We start from the raw sequence: 23386 nt of genomic DNA, 5'->3' as shown, positions 1-23386 counted from the left end.
TACCCAGGGGGGTTGCTGGGTCTCCTTTAGGGGCAAGTGGGAGGCATGATTAAATGACAAAGAGATTCTCATCTATAAGACTCTTAGTGAAGTATTACGTGGAGCAGGAGAAAAATGAAGATGACTTCTGAATGGTCCTTCAAATGTATGGAGCTTGCACTCAGGTCTAAAAGAAAAAAAAAAAAATTTTTAAAGGAAGGTAAATGGCTCTTTCTAGGGAAAGAAGTAGGCTCCTTGGAATGTGATCTTTGCTCCAGACTGGGGAAAACCATACAGGGCTGCGGAGCAACCCTGGGGCCCAGTCACCTAAACACTACAAGTCCCCAAAAGCACCGCGGTGAGGGCGGGGCTTACTGACCGTTACGACGTAGCGGGCGGGGTCAGACGGGACCGCTCTGCCCTGGGTTTTCAGCCCCGCCCCTGTCTCTTTTCCCGCCCTGTTGCTGTGGCGCCGCCGCTGGCTGTAGCCCCTGGTGAGTCCCTGGAGTGAAGGTGGGCAATTAGGGACAGTTGGGCCCTCGGGTTCCCCGACTTCACACATCCAGTCCTGAGAAAGGGCCATGGGCGGGCAGTGGTGCGGCTGGTTTCGGTTTTCACCTCCTTCCATCCTTCTAGGGTGACCGTGAGAGTGGCGTCATGGGGCCCCTGGAGCCCCTCCGCGGCCTTGGAGGGTTGAGGGCAGTTTTTTCCCCGAGGAGGGTAGGGATTCAGTGCCCGGGGCCGGGTGGGCGGCTCCTGGGGCAGAAGGAATCCTCTGACCCGAGTGAGGGTCTTGAAGTCACGACGTCATGCCCTCGCCTTTCTGGCCGAGGTCGTGTTGGTTCCTTAATCCCCGTGCTTGACGTCATTGGTGGCTGTGGCCGAGGGCGGACCTTGCCCAGTCACCCTAGGCAAGTTACTTTCTCTTTGGGCCTCAATTTCCCCGTCTTGATCCCTGAAGCCCCCTTCCTTCAGTTGAGGCCGTTTGTAATTGGAGATGTTCTAGACGACCGAGAAGAAAGAGCACTTGGGGTGCGGTGACCTGCTTCTTTACCGTTGATCTCCGGTGGCCCCTCCCTCCCCACCATCCCCCCCATCTTCCCCCACCCCCAATTTAGTTTGGGGCTAATGTTCCCACTCTAATTTATTATGATTTCAACCCCTCCTGGACATTTAAACTTTTTTCTATCACTTGGATTCTTTGCTTCTGATGTAAGCCAACAAGTGGCCATGGTTGGAGCTGAGTAGAATAATACAAAAGCTATGTATTATAACATCTCCACTATTGCAAAAACTGTTAAAAGCAAAAGACTTTTAATACAATAGGTCTTTGTAGACTGTGTAGAGCACATGATTAAGGAATATCCAGGTGAGTGACTTTCACCGATACTTTCAGAGGGCCTCTATTTGAAACTGTACCCTTTTGCAGAAATGACAGCTGTGGAGTGGGAAGGACCCTAAGAAAGGTAGTAAGAGTTACGTAACACAAGTCATGTGGTCTTTGGAGTCAGATAGTACAAATAGGGCTCTTTAAAATTTTTGACTGTGCTCATTAATATAATACCATGCTTCCTCATTTTCTTAGATGAAAAGACAGTTAAACTCTTTCATTTCCTTTTTCCTCCACTTGGGATCATCATTATAGCTGGAAAGTTCCTTAGAGATTTTCTTGCCTGATCCGTGTGTTTTACGGATGAGGAAACTGAGGCCTAAAAAGAGGTAATGTGACTTGGCCAAGATCTCAGAGCTAGTTAGTGGCAGAACTAAGACAGGAACCCAGGTGCCTTGGCTCCTAGCTTAGTCCCCTTTCTATTACACTTCAAACACTGTCACTACCCAGGTCACTTCAAGGGTTAGCTGAATCACCCTTTTCACAGAAAAAGTATAAAATCTCAGTAAAGTAAAATGGAATAAAATGGAGATTTAGTCCACAGCTTGGAGCTTTTCGCAGTTTCTCCTGGTTGCCCAGAACAGTTTTTCTGTTCTTCCCTAGTACTGTTGGCACTGTGGTGTTGTGGTATGTGGGATGAAGGCTGCTTAGAATAAGCCGGGCAGCTAATCCAAACAGTTGTTACTGAATTAGGTATTAAAAGTCTCCTGGGGGTACAAAATTTACTTAAGGCACTAGAAAGATTTTAGGTAAGGAACTGGAATGAACTTGGAAAATTCGGATTAGAGCAAGTGGCTCTCATAATTTGAGGACCAGTGACTATGTGTCTGTGCTTTTGCTCCCCATCTCAGGGCCATCTACACATCCATAATATCTATTGTCAGTGTTCTCTAAAGGGTAGTTTTGTGGAAGCATCTATTCCAGGGCCAGGGGGAGTGGAACTCAAATCAGTTTGTCCATTTTGCTAATTGCTAGTAGTTTAGAAACTTAAGTAAGCAGAAGGATGAAGGGATTAGGTTGAATGTGTGTTTAGTTTTTACTTATTTTTGTTTTTACTATTCCCAAATGAAGAACTGATTGGCATTTCTCTCTCGGCTGTGGATTCATTTGGTTTCCTTCTGTGAACTGATCCAGAGAAACTTATAATCTATAGTCTTCACTTCTCTTGAAACATGTGCCCACTGGTATAAAAGGCGAATGTAAAAATGTTGGGCATTCTTTGTGCTAGAATTTTAGTTTTTGTTGCTGTCGTTTTATAAGGTTATTCTTTGTGGTTCAGCACACATGAGGAGAAAGCTTTAGGAAAATTGGTGAATTGATTTGGTTGAATATTTGCACTGTTAGAACCTAAACCAGAAAGCTTAAAAAAAAAAAAAAGACAGAAAGCTTAACATTTTTCAATTATTCTGCTAAAAAGCGTATCAGCGTAGTTTACAGATTCAAGAAAGAGCAGGAGTAGAACTGGCTTCTTGTTCCTTCAGGAGAATATAGGAGAATCTATGCCCTCATGGAACAGTCCTGGGAGTACTGTATTAGGCTTGAGAAGCTCATTAGATGAAAATGTGTCAGGTTTTCTTAGAAGCCAGGAGCCAGTTCGGGAGACTCATTTTAAGATATATTGCCTATTATTGCCTGCCTCCTCTGAGGACCCTAATCATTTTGGAAACTGAGCTGAAAAAAAAGAAAAAGTAGCAACTGTGTCAGAGTCCAACTAAAGTGCCTCTGACAGTTTGTGGAATCTCTGCATTATTTTCCCACGTTTGATGGTTTGTTTTCTGTTTTTGGTTTTGGTTTTTTTTGCGGTACGCGGGCCTCTCATTGTTGTGGCCTCTCCCGTTGAGGAGCACAGGCTCCGGACGCGCAGGCTCGGCGGCCATGGCTCACGGGTCCAGCCGCTCCGCGGCATGTGGGATCTTCCCGGACCGGGGCACGAACCCGCGTCCCCCGCATCGGAAGGCGGACTCTCAACCACTGCGCCACCAGGGAAGCCCTGATGGTTTGTTTTTAAAATTTTCTATTTGTTTTCCCTGGTAACTCGTTATATGGCCAGTCTTTGATTTGAGGGTAGGAGTAAGGAATTAAGTGGAATACCATTCCATGACTTCTAGGGAGCCTAATTCATCCCACTGCTTTTTAATGACTCTAGGTTTCTAAATTTAACATTTGCTCTTTTTGTATTTCTTCTCTCTTCCTTGTCTCTGTGGATATTGCCAGAATTAGAAGTGGATGGTGGACAGGTTCTATAGTGGGAAGAGTGGTTAAAAGAGGGGAGCTGATGCTTAAATCATTCTAATTTTCCTTCCGCATCCTTCCTGCCCGCCCCCGCCACAAACAGTCATTTCTAGACTGCTTTGTCAGAAAGACAATTTCCCAAGCCGTTGTTGGAGCCCATTTCTCCCAGGGAATTTTATCGCTGGGAGGGAGGATAAGCTTTAAGGATCACTGACCTTAAAAATCAGTAGATAGCTTCCTTCCAGGAAAAGTTGAATGAGGTACCTCCTCACTGACCCAGTGTAGATTGACATGGTTATGCTCTAGGTTTACCCATGGCCTTTTCTAAAAGTCGTCGGCTTTGGTAAGAAGCAGAAAAGCCACTATTTTTCTTCACTCTACCTCCTCAAACCCTTCTGCAGTCTTGGCAGAAGAGTTTTTTATTTCAAGAATGATTGAGTTCCAAACACCCGGAGTGCCATTGGGTGTCCCCTGAGTCCTTCTGGGAATGTAATGAGGTCTCTGAAATGGAAAACTTCATGGAGTCTCTTATATTTTTGATAAGCAAGGAACCAAGGCTGTTGACTTTTCCAGACAGATGTTAGGTTTTCAGATGAATGACAAGAGATGAAGGTTCCATTGGCTGTGCACTCAGGCCTCAGAATATGAGCTCTTTCATGTCATTTTGTGTGTGTATGCTGTCCTTTCTTCAGTGAGATTCTGTCAGGATCTCAGTTCCCCAACCAGCGGTTGAACCCGAACCACAGCAGTGAAAGCCCAGAATCCTAACCACTAGGCCACCAGGGAACTCCCGCCTCACCCTATTTTAGAAAAGAGAAAGCTGAGAAACAGCTTCTCCAAAGGTACCCAACAAGTTAAGAGCAGGGCTAAAGACAATAATCAGCCCCTCCATCATTCACAGCATTGTTTACCTACAAAGCCGCTTCCTTTCACTTTTTGATGAATTGCATATGTACCTTATTCATTCATTTATTCAGTGAGTAAGTACTATGAGTATATAGCAATAAGTGATTGCTATGGGCTAGGTGTTTTGTTGTGTATGTAGTGGTGATAGTGTTATGAAGGAAAAGAACAGGGAGTATGATGGCATTTAGGTTAATTGAAAGACAGGCCCTGAATTCACTCTTACCTGAGTGTTCTCATGATCCACAGTAAAGGACAGATTAAGTCACATGCTCAGATAAATGGTGCTCCAGGCTTAGGACACAGGGGCTATGCTGGCCTCAGTGTGACTGAAGACCACTAGGAAAGACAGGGGTCTGCGAGCTGAGAAATCTCCCAGCCCAACCTCCCACAGCATCCAACAGATCAGTAGTCTGTAACAGCTTATCATGAGGAACAAGTACTGGCCTAGGCTGGAATGTGACCTCTTTCTTCCTTAGAAAAACTGATCTGAGGTTTGAGGTTGAGGATGTGGCCAAACTGTGTCACAAACCAGAAAGCTAGTACATTTCTTAGTTCCTTAGCTCAGTCTCGAGAACAGACAGTTCAGTGCCTCAAAGTCCTCTTACCTTCTCTGTGAAAAAATTGACTTCTGGGGGAGCTGGAAGAGGAGGCCTGTTTGCTTAGAGTTCAAAATAAACCAGGAAATAAGTGGGGTGGGGCAGAGCTAGAAGAGCTACTGTGTTTTTCTGGTTATTGTACTTACTGTTTTTTTAAGGGGTGTGTATGTGTGTGTCTCTGTGTCTCTGTGTGTGTGTGTCTGTGTGTGTGTGTGTACAATCTTCCAACACGTTCTAACAGCTGAATTTGTAAGATACCATGTAGTAGTATTTGCAAATGTACAGCCCTTTCTGCATCTGCTGTGTAGAGCTGCAGTATTGTTTTCATTTCCCAGTAGAACTCTGGGTTGAGAAACATAGACTCACTAAATGCATTTAGAAGACAGGCATGTGGCTTTTGAGGTCCCGACAATTCAAAAGACTTTGTTTTCTTTTGTGTGTTGTTTTTATCTCCCCAATAGTTCCCATCCTTGATCACATTTTATCTGTACTATGACCTAGAAAGGTGAAATACAGCTTACTATCCCCATTTTATAGATAGGAATCCAAACTTGCTTGCTGTCCTCCATGGGCTGCATTTTTCTGTTTCTTTGCTTTTATGCATGCTGCTTCGTTCATCTGGAATTTCCTCACCCCCAAACACATTTGTCAGAATTCTAATCTTCCTTGAGGGCTTTTCTAGGATTCTACTCACTCCTCGAAGCTTTTCTTCATTTTCCTAACCAGTTTCATTTCTCTCTCTTTTGAACCCAAGAGCATTTTGCACTTATTTGGCAGTCACTTAAATTCTCATCTAACCTCCATATCGGATTGGGACTCTTTTGAGGGCAAAGACTGACGGAAAAGAAAAGAAACACAAACGTAATAGTCACTAACATCTGTAAAACCCTCTCTTTATCCAGACTTTGTGCACGTGCTTTATTCTGTCACTCAGCCTTTACTTTGTGTGAATTGCCTACTCTATGGCAGGTACTGATTTAAGGACTAGACACTGCACATTGTAGGCATACCTATCTGCTTCACAGATACTATTTTTTCTTTTTTTTTTTTTGCGGTACGCGGGCCTCTCACTGTTGTGGCCTCTCCCGTTGCAGAGCATAGGCTCCGGACGCGCAGGCTCAGCGGCCATGGCTCACGGGCCCAGCCGCTCCGCGGCATGTGGGATCTTCCCGGACCGGGGCACGAACCCATGTCCCGTGCATCAGCAGGCGGACTCTCAACCTCTGCGCCACCAGGGAAGCCCACAGATACTATTTTTTTTTACAAAATTGAAAGTTTGTGGCAACCCTACCTTGAGCAAGTCTGTTGGCGCCATTTTTCTAACTGCATTTGCTCACTTCATGTCTCTGTGTCACATTTTGATAGTTCTCACAATATTTCAGACTTTTTCATTATTATTATATTTGTTACAGTGCTCTGTTATCAGTGGTCTTTGATGTTACTTTTGGAAGTCTTTGGCATTTTTTAGCAATAAATTATTTTTCAATTAACGTATGTACATTTTTTTAGACATAATGCTACTGCACACTTAATAGACTACAGTATAGTGTAAACATAACTTTCATATGCACTGGGAAACCAAAAAAACTGTGTGACTTGCTTTATTGAGGTATGTGCTTTATTGAGATGGTCTAGAACTGAACTTGCAATGTCTCCGAGGTATGCCTGTGTTTCAATTAATGCTCACAAAAAAAAGAATGAGGTAGATGTTATTAGCCCCATTTTACAGATGAGGAACCATGCACAGAGTCCAGTTAAGTAAATTACCCAAGGGCATGCGTTTAATAGGTGATGAAGCTGGAATTTGAACTCCAACATTTTGATTTCTGAACCCATGCTCGTCACCACTGCATGTCAAATAATCTCCTTCTCTCATCCCTATCTTTCTTTCTGCACCCATCCCCAGCTCCTAGCAGAGTGCCTTAATGTATAGAAGGACCCGATAATTACAGGATAAATGAAATTGAATAGAGAAGCTGAAATCTAGAGAAATTGACATTCCAAAAGTCATAGGGCTTGTTGGAATGAAAAATTTAGAATCTAAGTCTTAACAGTTCCCAGCTCAGGAACCTCTAGGCTGCCTTACTTAAGGCATTTAGAGGAAGGGGAGCAAACTAGATGTGAGCAGAGAACAAGGGTATGTGAGGGTGGTGGTGCCTGTGGTGAAGAGGTCACAGAGACTCAGAAAATTCTTATAGCACAGGAAGTTATGAATGCAAAGTGGCTCATAGTGAAACCGAAAGCAAGTTGTGTGATCTCAATACTTGTCAGGCTTTTGCTTTAACTGACTTGCCCCGAACTGAATGTTTCCTGGGTGAGAGCCCAGAAATTTCCAGCATTTCAGACAACCCTTTTTGAGCCTTATTCTATCCCATATCTCATAACAGGACCCCTACCATGGAAGAGACAGTAGAAGATCCCCCCACATCAGCTGTCTTGCTGGACCACTGTCATTTCTCTCAGGTCATCTTTAACAGTGTGGAGAAGTTCTACGTCCCTGGAGGGGACATCACATGCTATTACACCCTCACCCAGCATTTCATTCCCCGTCGAAAGGATTGGATTGGCATCTTTAGAGTAAGTGCTTAATTTAGTACCAAGTGACTGGGAACTAGAGGTTCATCTTAGTTACCTGAGTGTGTGTCTGTCTCTGTATTATAAGCATTTTGCATATATGTGTGGCCAATGTTAAAATCCTAAACTAAGCTCCCTAGCACTTCTCCCTACACACACCAGCATGTGCTGTAGGACTCAAATTTTAATTTCAGTCTTAAGCTAAAATAAGATAGCAAATCATACAATCCACAAGTTTTATTATACTTTCAAAGACCAAATGTAAATGTTTTTTAAATTATCCTATTTTGAAATATTCATCTATGACTTGACTGGGGTAGGTGGCCCCTTATATAATTTCTGTGAATTTAAATGTCACTTGCTTACTTAGTACAGTGTTTAATTTGTTTTAATATAAGTATTACAAATCTGGAAAGGATGTTGAAAATTTACCTTGTCCTATATCTTGCATCCAAGAAGTTTGTTCCTGAATAAGCGTGTCTTGCTTCTTTGTGAAGATTTCCAAGAACGGAAAGTTTATGAGCTCCCTCGGTTTCCTCTTCCAGTGTCTAATCGCCCTGTCAGCTCAAGTACAGAAATGGTACTTTTTATTATAGTCAACTTACTGTCTAGCTCCTCTTCTTTCCCCCTCTGTATCTCTGTCTCTGACATCCCCTCACACACAAACACACACATGCACACTCTTACTCATTCACTCACTCACACACCATAATGACAAATCGTCCTAATTACAGAGACAGAGATAAAGGTCAAACGTAAGTAACTTACACTGCTGAGTCCCAACATAAGTGACCTTTGTTTTGACACCTCAGTATGTCATGTGCTTGTTTACCAATGCTGTTCATCCTAAAATCAGACATCGTTCTTGAGTGCACTGTGTAGGAGCTGATGCTAATTCACATTTCCTCATCGAATTCCTTCTCCTTAATTGTTTGGAATTCCAAGCTAAGTGATAGAACGATGGAAGCTGTAGGTAACAAGGCTGGTGTTTAGAGGTGGGGGTAGTGGACAACCGGAGGGACAGCCGGAGCAACTTCCAGTGAGGACTTCACTCTAAAACAGATGAGAGTCTTATGCTTTTTATTTATTTATTTATTTATTTATTTATTTATTTTAATTAATTAATTTATTTATTTATTTTTGGCTGTGTTGGGTCTTCGTTTCTGTGCGAGGGTTTCTCTAGTTGCGGCGAGCGGGGGCCACTCTTCATCGCGGTGTGCAGGCCTCTCACTATTGCGGCCTCTCTTGTTGTGGAGCACAGGCTCCAGACGCGCAGGCTCAGTAGTTGTGGCTCACGGGCCTAGTTGCTCCGCAGCATATGGGATCTTCCCAGACCAGGGTTCGAACCCATGTCCACTGCATTGGCAGGCAGATTCTCAACCACTGCGCCACTAGGGAAGCCCTATTTTTATTTATTTATTTATTTATTTGGCTGTGTCAGGTCTTCATTGCTACACGAGGGCTTTCTCTAGTTGCGGTGAGCGGGTGCTACTTCTTGTTGCCGTGTGTGGGCTTCTCATTGCAGTGGCTTCTCTTGTTGCAGAGCACGGGCTTTAGGCACACGGGCTTCAGTAGTTGTGGCGCGCGGGCTTCAGTAGTTGTGGTGCACGGGTTTCAGTAGTTGTGGCACGCAGGCTCAGTAGTTGTGGCTCTCGGGCTCTAGAGTGCAGGCTCAGTAGTTGTGGTGCACGGGCTTAGTTGCCCCGCGGCATGTGGGATCTTCCCAGACCAGGGCTTGAACCCATGTCCCCTGCATTGGCAGGTGTATTCTTTTTTTTTTTTTTTTTTTTTTTGCGGTACGTGGGCCTCTCACTGTTGTGGCCTCTCCCGTTGCGGAGCACAGGCTTTGGACGTGCAGGCTCAGCGGCCATGGCTCACGGGCCCAGCCGCTCTGCGGCATGTGGGATCTTCCCGGACCGGGGCATGAACCCGCGTCCCCTGCATCGGCAGGCGGACTCTCAACCACTGCGCCACCAGGGAAGCCCAGCGGGTGTATTCTTAACCACTGCACCACCAGGGAAGTCCCGAAAGTGTTATTCTTTTTAAAAACAAATGTTTAAAAGCATTGTTTTTAAATGCATCTATACTTCATTCATTTCAGAGGTATTGCGTACCACAATAAGGAAATTGTGGTTAACCCAGAGAATGGCCTCTGATGTTCATTGTCACAAAGCTGTTGATTTGAACACCTACCCTAAAGTGTGTAAGCAAAGTTTAAGACTAATAAAGAGAGAACACAAACTTTTTGAGAACATATGATGTGCTAGGTCTTTGATGAGGGTGTGTGTGTGTGTGTGTGTGTGTGTGTGTGTGTGTGTGTTTGTGTTTTCTAATTTAATCCTTACAGCACAGCAGCCCCCTGAGGTAAGTAGTAGTATTGCTTGTGCACAGATGAATAAAGTGAATGTACTCAAGATGGTGACCTTCCTGTTTGACTCCCAAACCTCTGCTTTTCTTCCTCTTTTCTGCTGAATTCCTTTGAACAACAGATGGTCAGTTAGAGAATTAAGGGCTGACTGTAAAGTTGTGTACTTCCTAGCTCACTTCTAAAGTGCTCCTGGTGTTCTTGCAGTGTAGTCTTAATCATACCCCTCAACTCCTCATCTGCCCTAACACCGCTGGTTCCCAGCACCAAGTAGGCCCTCACAAAATGTTTCTGCACGTGCAATATGCTACATCTTCTCCATAGAGTGAAAGCTACCACCAGTGATAAAGCCTAAAGTGGATGGGAGTTAGCTTTTCTTCCTTCAACGTGGAGCCCTGTGCTCCATACTCTCCTTTACCCGGGCATTTATGCGATGTTCCAAGGTTCCGGGGAGGGGAGATGTCATAGCACAAGAGGCAGGCTGCGACTAGGACTGCTCAGATGGAAGAGCCAAGGACAGAAATCGCAGGTGGCTAGAAGTTGCTTCCTTGTTCCAAGGCAGCAGTAATTCTTAGGCCTTCCTAGATGATATTTTGGTCACAGTGCATTAAGAAACTCCAGGATGTGAATGAAGACTCCATAAAATTCCTGCTTCCTGTACCTCCACAGGTTTCAGTGGCCCAGAGGTGCTTACAGCAATGGTGTGGGTGTTAATGAGACACTAAAACATGCCCTAGTATGTGTGATGCACTTACAGCCTTTTCAACCCTGCTCTGATTCCTTAGTATATGAACGTGGAATTTATTTTTAGTTCTTTTTCTTCCCACTGGGCTCAGGCAGGGTCACAATATGGCAATAAATGTAATTTTGCTTATTTGCTGAGTATTCTCCCCTTGAAGACACACGGCTCCTTTTCTATTCTCCGGTGTACTCTCATCTTCCAGATGGGATTTGAGCCGTCTTTTACCGCTCTTCACATTTAGTGAGAATGTTTTCCACTTCGCCAGCTTCCTGCTCTGAGGCATATTTTACAGCATCCTTATATCTTACGGCTTACTGCATTCCATACCTAGAAGGGGCCTTTATGACTACCAGATTGTTGTTGTTATCTTTATCACCAAAAAGCCTTCATTAAACATGCATTAAGAAAAACACTGAAGAAAGAAAACTCTACAGATTGGACTCAGTTATCTGGTACCTCATAGTCTAAGAACACTCTTGCATCCAACCCCAACACACACATTATTTTTAAAATGCACTTTTAGGGGCTTCCCTGGTGGCGCAGTGGTTGAGAGTCCGCCTGCCGATGCAGGGGACATGGGTTTGTGCCCCGGTCCGGGAAGATCCCACATGCCGCGGAGCGGCTGGGCCCGTGAGCCATGGCCGCTGAGCCTGCGCGTCCGGAGCCTGTGCTCCGCGGTGGGAGGGGCCACAGTGGTGAGAGGCCCGTGTACCGCAAAAATAAATAAATAAATAAATAAAATAAAATGCACTTTTAAACGCAGTGATATAACCGGGTTGGTATAGGTGACAAGACTGAATTGGACACAGGAGAGGACGAACCAGTGGAGAGGGCAGATCAGAAGTGCTTTCTGATTAAGAAGTTCCAAGAACACTGTTGTAGGAAAATAGCGGGATCAAGGTTCACAATCCCACAACTTTTCCCCGATCACTCTCGGTTCTATGTCTGACTTGGAGATACAATATTTGGAACTCTTGTCCTGGGTGTTGAATGGCCAGTTTTTGTTTCCTTCTAAGACAAGTAATTTAGACTCTGTGTGTGCATACCAGTTTTTAATTGTATATATAGTTATCATAAGTCAAAAAACAAGATTTGATCCATTGTGGGTAGATCTTATCATAATGAACTTACTCTATTGTAAAATCAACATAACAAAAAGTGCATTTTACGAAGACGTGGCCCAAACCTGAGCGCTTTCAGATGCTGAACAAGAGCCTCTTGTCATTGCAGGTGGGATGGAAGACAACCCGTGAGTACTACACCTTCATGTGGGTTACTTTGCCTGTTGACCTAAACAGCAAATCTCCCAAACAGCAGGAGGTCCAGTTCAAAGGTGAGAAAAATACTGGATCAAAGGTAGAAGACAGCTAGCAGCCAAGACTAATTAATTCCCTTGAGCTTGAGCTTTCTGGGTAGATAAAAGACTTCCGGATTTTTAGTTTTCTGAATAGACCTTATTTTGGATTAAAAATCATGTTCTGTTTTCAGCTTATTACCTGCCCAAGGATGATGAGTATTACCAGTTCTGCTATGTGGATCAGGATGGTGTGGTCCGGGGGGCAAGTATCCCTTTCCAGTTCTGTCCAGAAAATGAGGAGGACATCCTGGTTGTTACCACTCAGGTCTGTAAGCATCTCATCTCAATCCCTTCCTGCCGCTAAGGGTAGCAATTCCAGGATAGGGTAGAATTTTAGTCAGTAAGCCTTTATTGAATGTCTAACAGTTAACTGTTGGGAAAATTTTATACAGTACCCATTCAAACCCACCATTCCTAAGGGAATGACTTAGGAATGTTAACAAGAATCATAACAATAAGTGATTTCTCCTTTCTCTAAAACTTCTGTAACTCAGTTGACATTCAGTTATTTAACTTTCCCAGTTACTTAATTTTTGTCATCTGCACATCTTATCACCATAGTAAATTTTATAAGCTCCTTTGAGGAGAGACACACCAGATATTCTTCTTTGTATCTCTCAGATTCATTTGCTTACTCAGTTATTTAACAGGACACCTACTTCCATCCAACACTCTGGTAGGCACTAGGGATGTAGTGAAGAATCAATTAAAATCCTGTCCCAGTCTCAAGGAGCTAAGTCTGAGAGGAGAGACAAACAATATTAAGTGTTTGCAAGAAAAAACTCTGTTCTTTTGTCAATTACCCCTTTTAACTTTTTGTGGCCTTAATTTTGCTTATCTTTCTTTCTTGGTAATGGCAGCCTCAATGCTGCAATTATACAGACACACCTCTCTTACCCCGCTTCCCTACATACTGAGGGGCTGCTTCCACTTGGGGTAAACAGATGTCACTACAGTGAGTGGGAATCAGCTAGACCCTAACCATCCCAGCCTATGGGAATTTTCTGCTAGAGGGACTTGAATATCCATTGAGCTATAAAGGGCCAAACATGAGTTTATGGAACGTTCTTTCGTAGGGTGAGGTGGAAGAGATTGAGCAGCACAACGAGGAGCTCTGCAGGGAAAACAAGCAGCTGAAGGACAGCTGTGTCAGCCTCCAGAAGCAGAACGCAGACATGCAGGCTAGGCTCCAGAAGAAGCAGGTATGGCTGCTGGTTAAAGGTGAACTTGGAGGTTGGAGATCAGAATCATTTTCTGTTTTTCTTGTGATCTCACGCCCTTATACTAATATCTGGCACAGATTTTAGTATATTAGAGATTTCCTTTTTATTGTTTACATATTGAAATGATATTTTCATTTAATGAATTAAATACATATACTATTAGTAAAATAATTTCATCTATTTCTTTTTACTTGTTTTAATGTTGCTACTAAAATTTTTAAATTATGTATGTGGCTTTCATGAATTAATTGGACAGCACGTTTCTAGGAGAAAAGCACCTTTATTTTGCCCACTGCTGTGTCTGCAGTGCCAGAACAGTGTCTGGTGTGTAATAGGCACTCAGTAAATATTTGTTTAATGAATTAATGGACAAATATAAGCTCCACTAGAAGAGAAATTAGGTAGATGTATTTTTTTCTTCCTTTTTTTAATTGAGTTGTAGTTGATTTACAATGTTGTGTTAGTTTCAGGTGTACAGCAAAGTGATTCAGTTTTATATATATATATATATGTATATATATATATATATATTAGATACTTTTCCCGTATAGGTTATTACAAAATATTGAGTATAGTTCTCTGTGCTATACAGTAGGTTCATGTTGGTTATTTATTTTATATATAGTAGTGTGCATAATGTTAATCCCAAACTCCTAAGGTAGATGTATTTTTAATATGGAAAGAACATATTAAGAACATTTTAATATAGAACTCCTTTTACTTGGATATTTCATTCACTGCTGTGTCATGCTATATGCCTGACATATAAGTGCTCAATAAATATTTGTTGGCTGCCTGAGATACTAAACACTGTCTTAGAAATGTTAAGTCCCTTTGATGTTTCAATCTACAGGAGGAGCTAGAAACCCTAAAGAGCATCAATAAGAAATTGGAACAGACAATGAAAGAGCAGAAGGACTGTTGGGAGACAGAGCTTCTTCAGTGAGTGTGACTCTTGAATGGGAGGAGCTGCTGTATTATAGACACCCTTAGGCAGGGTCTGATTAGATTTTAGAACAGTCTTCCTATTATGACAGTGATAGGTATGATTCTCCTTCTTTGATTCATGAGCTCTTTGATTCTAGGTTAGAGAATTAGTATCAGAATTGTAAGGACAAATGACCTGAATTCAAGTATTAGCGTTAAGTATTGAACACTTGCAGTTTGAGGTCAGGAAGCCAAAATAGGACTGAAGAAGAGACTAGTGGATTTAAAAATAACTCTGCAGGCTTAGGGCCAAGGCAGCCTTAAATCGTTTAAGGTCTGGGGGAGCTGACCTAGAATCAGTATTTTTTTTCACTTAGTCGTCTCCACTTCCACAGGCTGAAAGAACAAAACCAGAAGATGTCCTCAGAAAATGAAAAGATGGGAGTCAGAGTGGATCAGCTTCAGGTAGGTAATGCCAAACCTTTGCCAAAGTATATTTCCTTAGCCTTGCCACCACTCCACTGCGGTGGCCCAGGAAGATACAGCTCATTGTACTGAGGGCCTAGTGGTGGATCGCTCAGAGCATCACACTACAGTTTCAGTGTGTGTGTTTTCCGTTCTTGGCCCTCCACACCCTTTTTAACTTTTCTTTTAGCTACAAAATCTTTTCAAGCAAAGTCTTACTAAAAAGCCTGGAATGTAAAGCAGGTAGCAGCAGGACTCTCTTTTTTAGGAAGCTGTGCCTTGAAGAGGGGCTTTAAAGGGTGGCTTGTCAGATTTTACTCAGCTGAGCCTTAGATTCTCAGGTGTAAGGTAGAGCTGAAGAGTGAAGACGTTCTTAGGGGTATTTGGCAGCTGGGAGTTGCTGGGGAACACACATCTCTTTATGTTACTGCACATTTAAAAGCATTGTTCCTGTTTAGTTTTCCTTCTTTTTTATTTTGGTTACATTCACTATTTTTGCTTTAGGCCCAGCTGTCAACTCAAGAGAAAGAAATAGAGAAGCTTGTTCAGGGAGTCCAAGATAAAGCAGAGCAGTTGGAGGACCTGAAAAAGGAAAACGGCCAGCTCTTTCTCAGCTTAACTGAACAGGTAGAGTCATGGAACAAAATATTTTTAGGCATTTGTGAAAAAATATATAGATTGTTCTTTCTTTGCTCTATCATATACCTGGGTGTCACTGGCTGCGGGAAAGGTCTCAGGGAAGCCATCTGAAATGAGGTATCTAACGGCTTTTCTCAGAAACTTACAAGAGAAGACTTGCTTTTCTCTCTGCACCCTGCTCGCTCATTAGCTTAGCAGGCCTTTCCCCAGTGCGTGCGCACATGTGCTTGTGCGTGTGCGTGTGCGTGTGTTTTCCCAGCAGTGGTACTGAAATCTGTTTTTGTGCAGAGGGAACACCGGAAGGAGCTCGAACGGACAGTGGAGGAGATGAAGCAGAAAGAAACTACTGCAGCGAAGAAAGAACAGGAGTTAACGGCATGTCTGTCTTTGGATGGCTATGTGGGAGGGAGCCTAAAGAAAGGAAGGGATAGAGCCTATTTTCAGGGGATGGACAGGATAAATGACACAGATTAGAATAGCATTTACCTCTGGACTTTCTTCTCTCTACCCAAAGGGACAGAGAATCTGCCATTTATAGACTGTTGAGGAGAGGTGGGCATTTCTAATATGTGACGAGTGAAAAGGAATATTGGAAGTTAAACTTCACGAGAGATTGTAGTAAATAGAGCCTTGGGCTAGGAATCACACAGAATAACCCCTACCCCCTTCTTAAAGAGTTTTTGTCAGGGCAGACAAATTAATGATTGTCAAATGAGCTCTACAATTAGAAGATATTATAGTAGTCAAACAAATTTTGTTATAATTAATATAATGTTAGCGATTATCATAATTATAAATTGTTCTGAGCTATGTAATATAGTAATGAAAGCCTAATTGACTAATAATTTCCTATAATATATTGTTGGAAACAAGGCCTCATGGTGATCACAGGTGCCTAGAAGCTCCATTTTCTGAACTGTTGTAAGGACATGAGAACTCCTGATGTGTGGAGAATATCCAGTTATTGGGAATGTAACTCATATCCTCTATGCATCATTCATTCATTCAATCATTATCTAATTGATCATTGAGTACCTACTGTATATAAGATACTGCGTATTTTAGCTTATATAATAAAGAATAGATGCAACAAAGTTTGAAAATCTTCAACTCACAGATTAAGTATAGCTCACAGGAATGTTTTATTGTTCTAGATGGTGTTTTTTAAAAAACTGATTTGGTGAACAGCACTTAAAAATGGGAACATTTCCCATTAAAAGAAATTTGTATTTCCAGCTTCTTGAAAAATCAGAGGCTCTGGCAACATATGAGCCGACACTCCCGCCCAGTAGCAGTATCTGGAGCTGGAGCTGCTGACCCCTTAGATGGGTCATGCGTTCCCCATGTGGCTGCCGTCCTCACTGTTTTGTTACATCCCACTCCTTCATTCAGTTCCATTACTTGCCAGGCCCCTATTGGCACTTTTGAGTTTGTGACCTCTGATGTAACAAAGAAATCTGCTTTAAATAATCTACAGCCATTCAAAGGTTTGAACCTCCTTGGTTTTCATGGAATACTTTGAAAGATCCAGGGGCTCCCCAGCTGTCTGACAGCAATTCTTTATTCCTCATGCATCCAAAAGTCCCCTATCTCTGACGACTATGTATCTTAGGCTTCAGGAGCCTAAGAACAAGAAAACAGCAGTGGAGGAGCAGCTAGTACAAGAGGTGGAACGCCTAAAGGCAAAGGTAGAGGCCGGGAAAGCCTGTTTCTTAGAGAAGTACAAAGAGTGTCAGCGGCTCCACAAACAGATCAGGCAACTCAGGGCTGCCGCACGTGTAGGTGACAGAGATGAGGGGCCCAGGAAGCAAAGGGTGTGAAGGTTTGTGGCTCCTGGACCAAGCCCAGAGGATTGTACACCCTTGTTAAGGAGAATACACCCTCTGCTAAAAAGAGGGATGGAGTATGGGGCCAGAAACCAGCCTGGAGATCCCCAGAAATAGAGGCCCCAGCTCAGCCATGGGTCTCAGGGAAGGTTTTTTTTTTTTTTTGCAGTACGCAGGCCTCTCACTGTTGTGGCCTCTCCCGTTGCGGAGCACAGGCTCCGGACGCGCAGGCTCAGCGGCCATGGCTCACGGGCCCAGCCGCTCTGCGGCATGTGGGATCTTCCCGGACCAGGGCACGAACCCGTGTCCCCTGCATCAGCAGGCGGACTCTCAACCACTGCGCCACCAGGGAAGCCCTCAGGGAAGGTTTTTATAACCATTGAGCAGGTTTCTGTACAGACTCAGATAGTGCTTTCTTATTTCTGCCTTTTGAGGAAGTGAACCAGGACCAGAAGAGCCAGCAGGAGCCAGTGGGGGTGGGGAACCAGGGGCCTGCAGTCAGCACTGTCATCGGGTAGCCCCCTTTCGCATTACTACCTCAGGGTCGGCTAGAAGTGCACAGCATTCAAATAAAAAATCTTGAAAAAAAACCCCACAACTGGTAGGATTAGCTTAAAGTGTTTTTGTGAGGTATTCGCATGTGTGTGTATATAGGCAGGTGTCGGGAAGCGCTGAAGCATGCCTATGAGTTTTGGCTCCATGAAACTAGTCAGGTGAACCCATCGTACTGGGAAGCCTAGGACCGCAGTCTGGGTTCCTTTTAGCCTTGGATAAATGCCTTCCAGGGTTCCTTCTTCCTCAGTGTAACTTGAGTCCATATGCCTATCTTCACACTGGGAGGGAGTCACACCAGCCTAACTCAGTGCTTCACGCTGTGTTGGGTGAGATGTTTATTCAAGACAAAGATGATGATTGTTTCCATGGTTGCGTGGGGTTTAAAAAAAGCTCAGTTTATCCCTAATTCTGTTAAGCCAGTCTTGAGGTTTCCCCCAAGCTAACTTTTTCTCTCTTTGGTCACTTACTCCCAGCTAAACCAAACGAAACTGGCATCTTGATGCCAGCCCAAGCCTTCAGGCATTTTGTTAAGTCATTTTTCTGTAAGTCAGCATCACCTCCATGGTACCACTCCTCCCTACCCCCATTTCCTTCTCCACCACCTCAGTCCCACCACTTTGGACAGCCAGATCCTCTTTGATCTTGTTTTACCCCACCTTGGATCCAGACTGCAATAGGTGGTCCTAATCCTAATTTTTTTTTTGACAGGACCAGAACTTTGACCTGTCAAAAAGACTGAGTGAGAACAAGATTATATATAACGTTCTGCAGAAAGAGAAAGAGAGAATGGAAGAAGAAAATAGTGTAAGTGTGTAAAAGACTTTTTAAGGGAAGGAGCAGGGTGACCCAGAGATGTGATGACAACATAAAAAGTTAAACAAAAGAGCCCTTTCTGGGACATTGGATGAGACAGTTGCTCCCAAACAAAGGGTACATTTCATCTGGTTTCCTAATCTACCGCAAAACCCATTCTTTGTTCTGTAACTGAAGCTTGTTTGGCATGGCAGTAGTGACCTTGAAAGGAACAGCCTTGATGAAGATCTAACTTATTATTTTTGCTTTTAACTCCACAGCTATTCTAAGTATTGTCTTTGGGGAGTAATATCCTACATCATTTTTGTGCTAGCTGAGGGACCCTTTTCCTTCAGCACAACTTTTTTCTTTTTCTCTGCTGCCAAACCAGGAGAAGTGGTGGTCTGTACCAGTGCTGGACCCATGGTAGGCCCCAAATAAATACCATGCATTCATTCATTCATTCATCAGTTCATTCTTTCATCCAACCAGTATTTATTTTCTGCTGTATGCTAACACATTATTATTGATTGATTGAGGATGATGGCAGCAAATAAGGTTGAACTTGAAGTCATTCTCACGTGCTTGCTGGCATCAAAGAGCAGGTGTCCATGCATTCTGGCTGCTCCTCCGATCTGCACCTCCAGCCATTCTCCATCTCTACCCTCTCCATAACCTTCTGGGCTGTGCCTCCAAGTGATCATTTCTACCTTTGATTATATCATTTATGCCAATGTGTTTCAATTTCGCAGAAAGGCTTCGGGGTCTGTCTCTGGTCCTGTCATTCTCATCCTCTTGATTTAGTTAGCGGTACTTTGACTTTGAAGTAGTCGACGGTGTGGGCTGGGGGTGGGGGAAGGGTGTGCAGCGGATGGGGAGGAAGAATGCACACAACTTGCAGCAAGAAGAGAAAGATCTGATATTTGGAGCTTTGTTAGGAACTGTAGTAAAACCCTCTGAAGATGTTAAGAGGAAATTTACTGATTTTCTTTTTTCTAAGAACTTTAAACGCTGCCTGTCCCCCTTGTGGCTTGATCTCTTACATTCTTTCTCTCTCTCGCATTCCCTCCCTCTCTTTTTTCCTCCCTCTCACTCTCTGTTGGCATATCCATTTAATGGGATAAAACATGAAGAGGGAAAATTATATCAGATGAATATTCACACTATGTAAGAAAATTGTTCTAGGAAGGAGACTAAAAAGCATTCTGCTCTCAATAATGTGTAACAATTTCAATCTTAACATAGCTCCCACCACCCTCACATATCCATAAAACTTCTGTACCCCCTTCAGTTGGTGTGTATTTAAAGGTTTAAAATTCCTTTTTGCATTCATTCTAAACAAAATTCAATACATATTTAAATTCAGATATTAAGAACTCAGATCTTTGGAATACTGAGGCTGCTGCTTCCCCTTTTGAAGGATTATGGTTTATCCTTTCTTGGGCTTCTCCAGTGCCACACTGTTAATTGAGAACTACCTGTAATGGGCATCCCTGGCCAGTTCCTTGTGGCCATTTGTTGTTGGCTTTTAACATGTCTCTTTAAATACTCTATCCTTAGCTTTTGAAGATGGAGAACAGCACACTGCTGAGTTACATGGGTCTGAATTATGACTCTTTGCCGTATCAAGCGCCTGCTTCGAATCAAGGAGGTGCGAGACCAAACCCAGGACTTGTCTATGGAAACCCGTATTCTGGTAAGACAACTTTGCCATTCGAGGTGGAGGCCCCTGCTTGCATCCCTTTCCTCCAATAAATTTTCTTTTTATCTGAAATGCTAATTAAGACCAGCCTCATTGTTAAGACTTGTTGGGCAGAAGCTGAGTACCCAACAGAAAGACTGCCAGGCAAGAAGTGTTAATTGAGAAATACATCTGAATCTAGAAGACACAAATAGATCATTCGCCTAGAGGCAGCAGACACAAATTGAGTCCCGTGGCTATATTCCAAATATATGAGTCAGAGAAATGTCTCTGTGTAGAAGATATATACATCTAAAGCTGAGGAGGCTAATTAAGATTTGGAAGTGGAAGCACGAGAGGCGGACTGTGCCACCCAGGATGGGCTGTTAGGCAGCCACCCCCGTGGCCTGACCAAGGGTAGCAGGGATGTGCTCAACAGAGACTCCTGAGTGGTTTGGAGGACAGGAAGTGGGGTGACAACCAGTCTTGTCATTGAAGGACCCGGGGTCAGATGTCTTTGCCAAACAGGGAACTTTCCTCCTTTTTTGTCTCCAAAGCGATATGAGACCTCATTTGCTTTTTTGCGACAGTTTAAAGCAGTCCTGTTCTCTTTTTTTTTTTTTGCGGTACACGGGCCTCTTACTGTCGTGGCCTCTCCCGTTGCGGAGCACAGGCTCCGGACGCGCAGGCTCAGCGGCCATGGCTCAGGGGCCCAGCCGCTTAGTGGCATGTGGGATCTTCCCAGACCGGGGCACGAACCTGTGTCACCTGCATCGGCAGGTGGACTCTCAACCACTGCGCCACCAGGGAAGCCCAGTCCTGTTCTCTTAACAGTCACAATCTGATCTTTGCAACAGGCAGGGGTACAAGTTTATTTTTCCTTAAAAGTATATTTTTAAACATTTCATTTAAAAAATGACTGTGTGGATTTGGTCTTAAAATCTATTCTCAGACTATTTCCGTGTTAAATTGTTACTGTTTTCATTAAAATCTCATTTTCTCCACACTGAAAATAGGTTTATTGTTTTTTTCTGATTATATAATGGCTACTGAAAATGCCACTTCATTATTTTTTCCTCTTTTCCCACTATCCTTGACATAGATCCCCTCTATCAAAGTAGATGGTATATATGAGAGCTAAAGAATCAGAAGGGGAACAATGAGGGTTACAAAAAACAGCTGCTAGAACACAGCTGGAGAATGTATTCTAAGGATGCATTTCATTGAGTGCAGTCTTTTTTATTACCTTCAGGTATCCAAGAAAGTCCTGCCCCCAGCCTGGTAAGTATTTGATTCCTGAGATTGCCCACAGCAAATCTTTGAGAAGATTTCCCTTCCTGCTCCATCCAGTTCACGGGAGAACCGTAGGGAGACTGGTTCACTGTGATAATCCAAGTCAGCAGGGTCAATTTGGTCAGTGCCGAAAGCTGAGAGAGCCTGTTAGGGCGGGGAGAAGAAAACACAGTTCATCCATCAGTGTTCTGCTGAAGATTTTTCACCTGTGAATTGAGTTTGGTAGAAGGACTAGGGAGGAGATATGAACCAGGCAGGTAGCCAAACAAGGTATGTCCAGTGCTCCTTCCAGGCAGTATTACATCCTTTCAATCCTGGGGTTAGAGAATGCCCCAGTGAGTAGCTCCAAATGTGAATTTGTTCATTCATCCTCTATTTCTTGATCACCTACCATCTGCCAAGCATGATGCTAGGTGCTGAGGATATAGTAGAAAGTCAGACACAGTCTCTGCCGCATATAGCTTACATTCGGACTGACCTCTTTGCTCTTCCTCCCAGCTCTCCATCAAGAAATGCCCCACCTGCAAATCAGACTTTCCTGATGACTTGTTTGATCACACCTTGGAGCAGCACATGCAGCCCCTTAGTTTGAATTGTCCAATTTGTGACAAGGCCTTCCCAGCAAAAGAGAAGCAGATCTTTGAAGACCATGTGTTGTGCCACACTCTCTAAGTGTCCCGGCCTCTTGGATCTATACTGTACATGGATTTTATAGAGTAGAAGCTTCTACTATGAGTTATGACCCAAGATCCTGCCTAACCTGAATCATTAGGGATTTACTTAGTCCTGCTGCCCTATAGGTGGAGTCATGTCAATTATCTGAAGTATAGTGTTAAGGGCTGTTACTTCCATCCTTGTGGGTTTTAGTACCTTTTAAGTCACATAACTCCAGCTGTGTCAGCCTCTCAACTAAAATGCCCATTCTTGCGAGGGTCTCCAGCATAAAGGCCCTGGGTTGGAGCTGACCTGGCTGTTCACAGGAGGCCTGACTCGAGTACTAAGTGAGTAGTTTTCCAGGTTGTCCCACTGCCATTCAAGGTCAGGCCTTGAGTGTGTTTGTACTCAGTCCTCAGTCCTAACCCTGGGGCTGGTGACTGATCAGAGGTTGAGAATTTCTACCTCCTCCTCAGGCCTCCTTCTCCAACTAATTTAGAATAGTCAAAAAAGGCATGGCAGAGAACCCAGATATCCAATTTGGATACCAAAGTTTTCTCATCTTGATTTCCCAGCTCCCGACGGAAGCATTCCTGAACAATGGACATGAAATATTTCACTCACAGAAAGGCTTTCTCTCTGGATACCTCTGACTGGCATTTTCTACTCTGGTTTTTTCCTGTGCACATAACTATTATTGTTGTAAGTCCTTTCTTAATGGTTAGTGGGACTTGTTAGAAACTGTATGGGTTTGCAACTTTCTGAGCAGGTGAGTTTGAATATGGATAAGTTAGAATAAGAACTATTGTTAATCGCTTTAATACTAAAAATAAACTAGTCCTCTATTCAGGGACTTTGGTAATTTAAAATAAACCTTGAGTTCATGTTTTTTTATTTTTAAGCTTGTGGGGAAAGTATAATCAAAAGGATTGTCAGAATTATAGACTCCACCAAGGATTTCTCTTCACCTGTCTTAACTAGTCAACAAAAGAGTGTCCTGGCCATTATCTTGAGGTGGAGAGGGAGGTGACGAAGCATTAGTTTGAGAAATCTGGAGCCCTGACTTTCTTGTTCTAACTTTCTGTGCATTTTTGAAAGGGTGTGGATTTGGGCACCTTTTGTGAACTAACTTCAGTTCCCTCCATCCAGATCTGCCTAATTGAACTATAAGAAGCAATTCCATTTTCTCC

General features: G+C 43.4%; 1 protein-coding gene across 3 annotated transcripts; it reads left to right on the top strand.

Moving 5' to 3' along the window:
- The first annotated feature begins 403 nt into the window (after positions 1-403).
- CALCOCO2 (calcium binding and coiled-coil domain 2) lies at positions 404-23069 on the top strand. 3 transcript variants are annotated; one of them, XM_027094333.1, is made up of 13 exons: positions 404-473; positions 7491-7680; positions 12015-12117; positions 12273-12406; positions 13218-13343; positions 14218-14306; positions 14687-14756; positions 15261-15383; positions 15684-15770; positions 18485-18580; positions 20129-20264; positions 21502-21530; positions 22041-23069. In XM_027094333.1, the coding sequence occupies exons 2-13, from the start codon at positions 7501-7503 to the stop codon at positions 22212-22214; spliced, it is 1347 nt and encodes a 448-aa protein (XP_026950134.1). In that variant the 5' UTR covers positions 404-473; positions 7491-7500; the 3' UTR covers positions 22215-23069. The 3 variants fall into 3 exon arrangements, with proteins under 3 accessions (XP_026950134.1, XP_026950135.1, XP_026950133.1); XM_027094334.1 differs by having other exon boundaries at positions 418-492; positions 22772-23069; XM_027094332.1 differs by having other exon boundaries at positions 425-492.
- Positions 23070-23386: the final 317 nt, after the last annotated feature.

Source organism: Aethalodelphis obliquidens, unplaced genomic scaffold (genome assembly GCF_003676395.1).
Source record: "Aethalodelphis obliquidens isolate GAN/ISIS:26980383/991018 unplaced genomic scaffold, ASM367639v1 scaffold89, whole genome shotgun sequence".
In the NCBI taxonomy this organism is placed as follows: Eukaryota; Metazoa; Chordata; class Mammalia; order Artiodactyla; family Delphinidae; genus Aethalodelphis; species Aethalodelphis obliquidens.
The sequence above is the reverse complement of the archived record's forward strand: the minus strand, read 5'-3'. Positions and strand labels throughout refer to the sequence as shown.

Coding starts and splice junctions, on each gene's coding strand:
- CALCOCO2 (XM_027094333.1), top strand. CDS start 7,501: ATGGAAGAGACAGTAGAAGATCCCCCCACATCAGCTGTCTTGCTGGAC. Junction 14,757..15,260: donor TCAGAGTGGATCAGCTTCAG/GTAGGTAATGCC, acceptor TTTTTGCTTTAG/GCCCAGCTGTCAACTCAAGA. Junction 15,384..15,683: donor TTCTCAGCTTAACTGAACAG/GTAGAGTCATGG, acceptor GTTTTTGTGCAG/AGGGAACACCGGAAGGAGCT.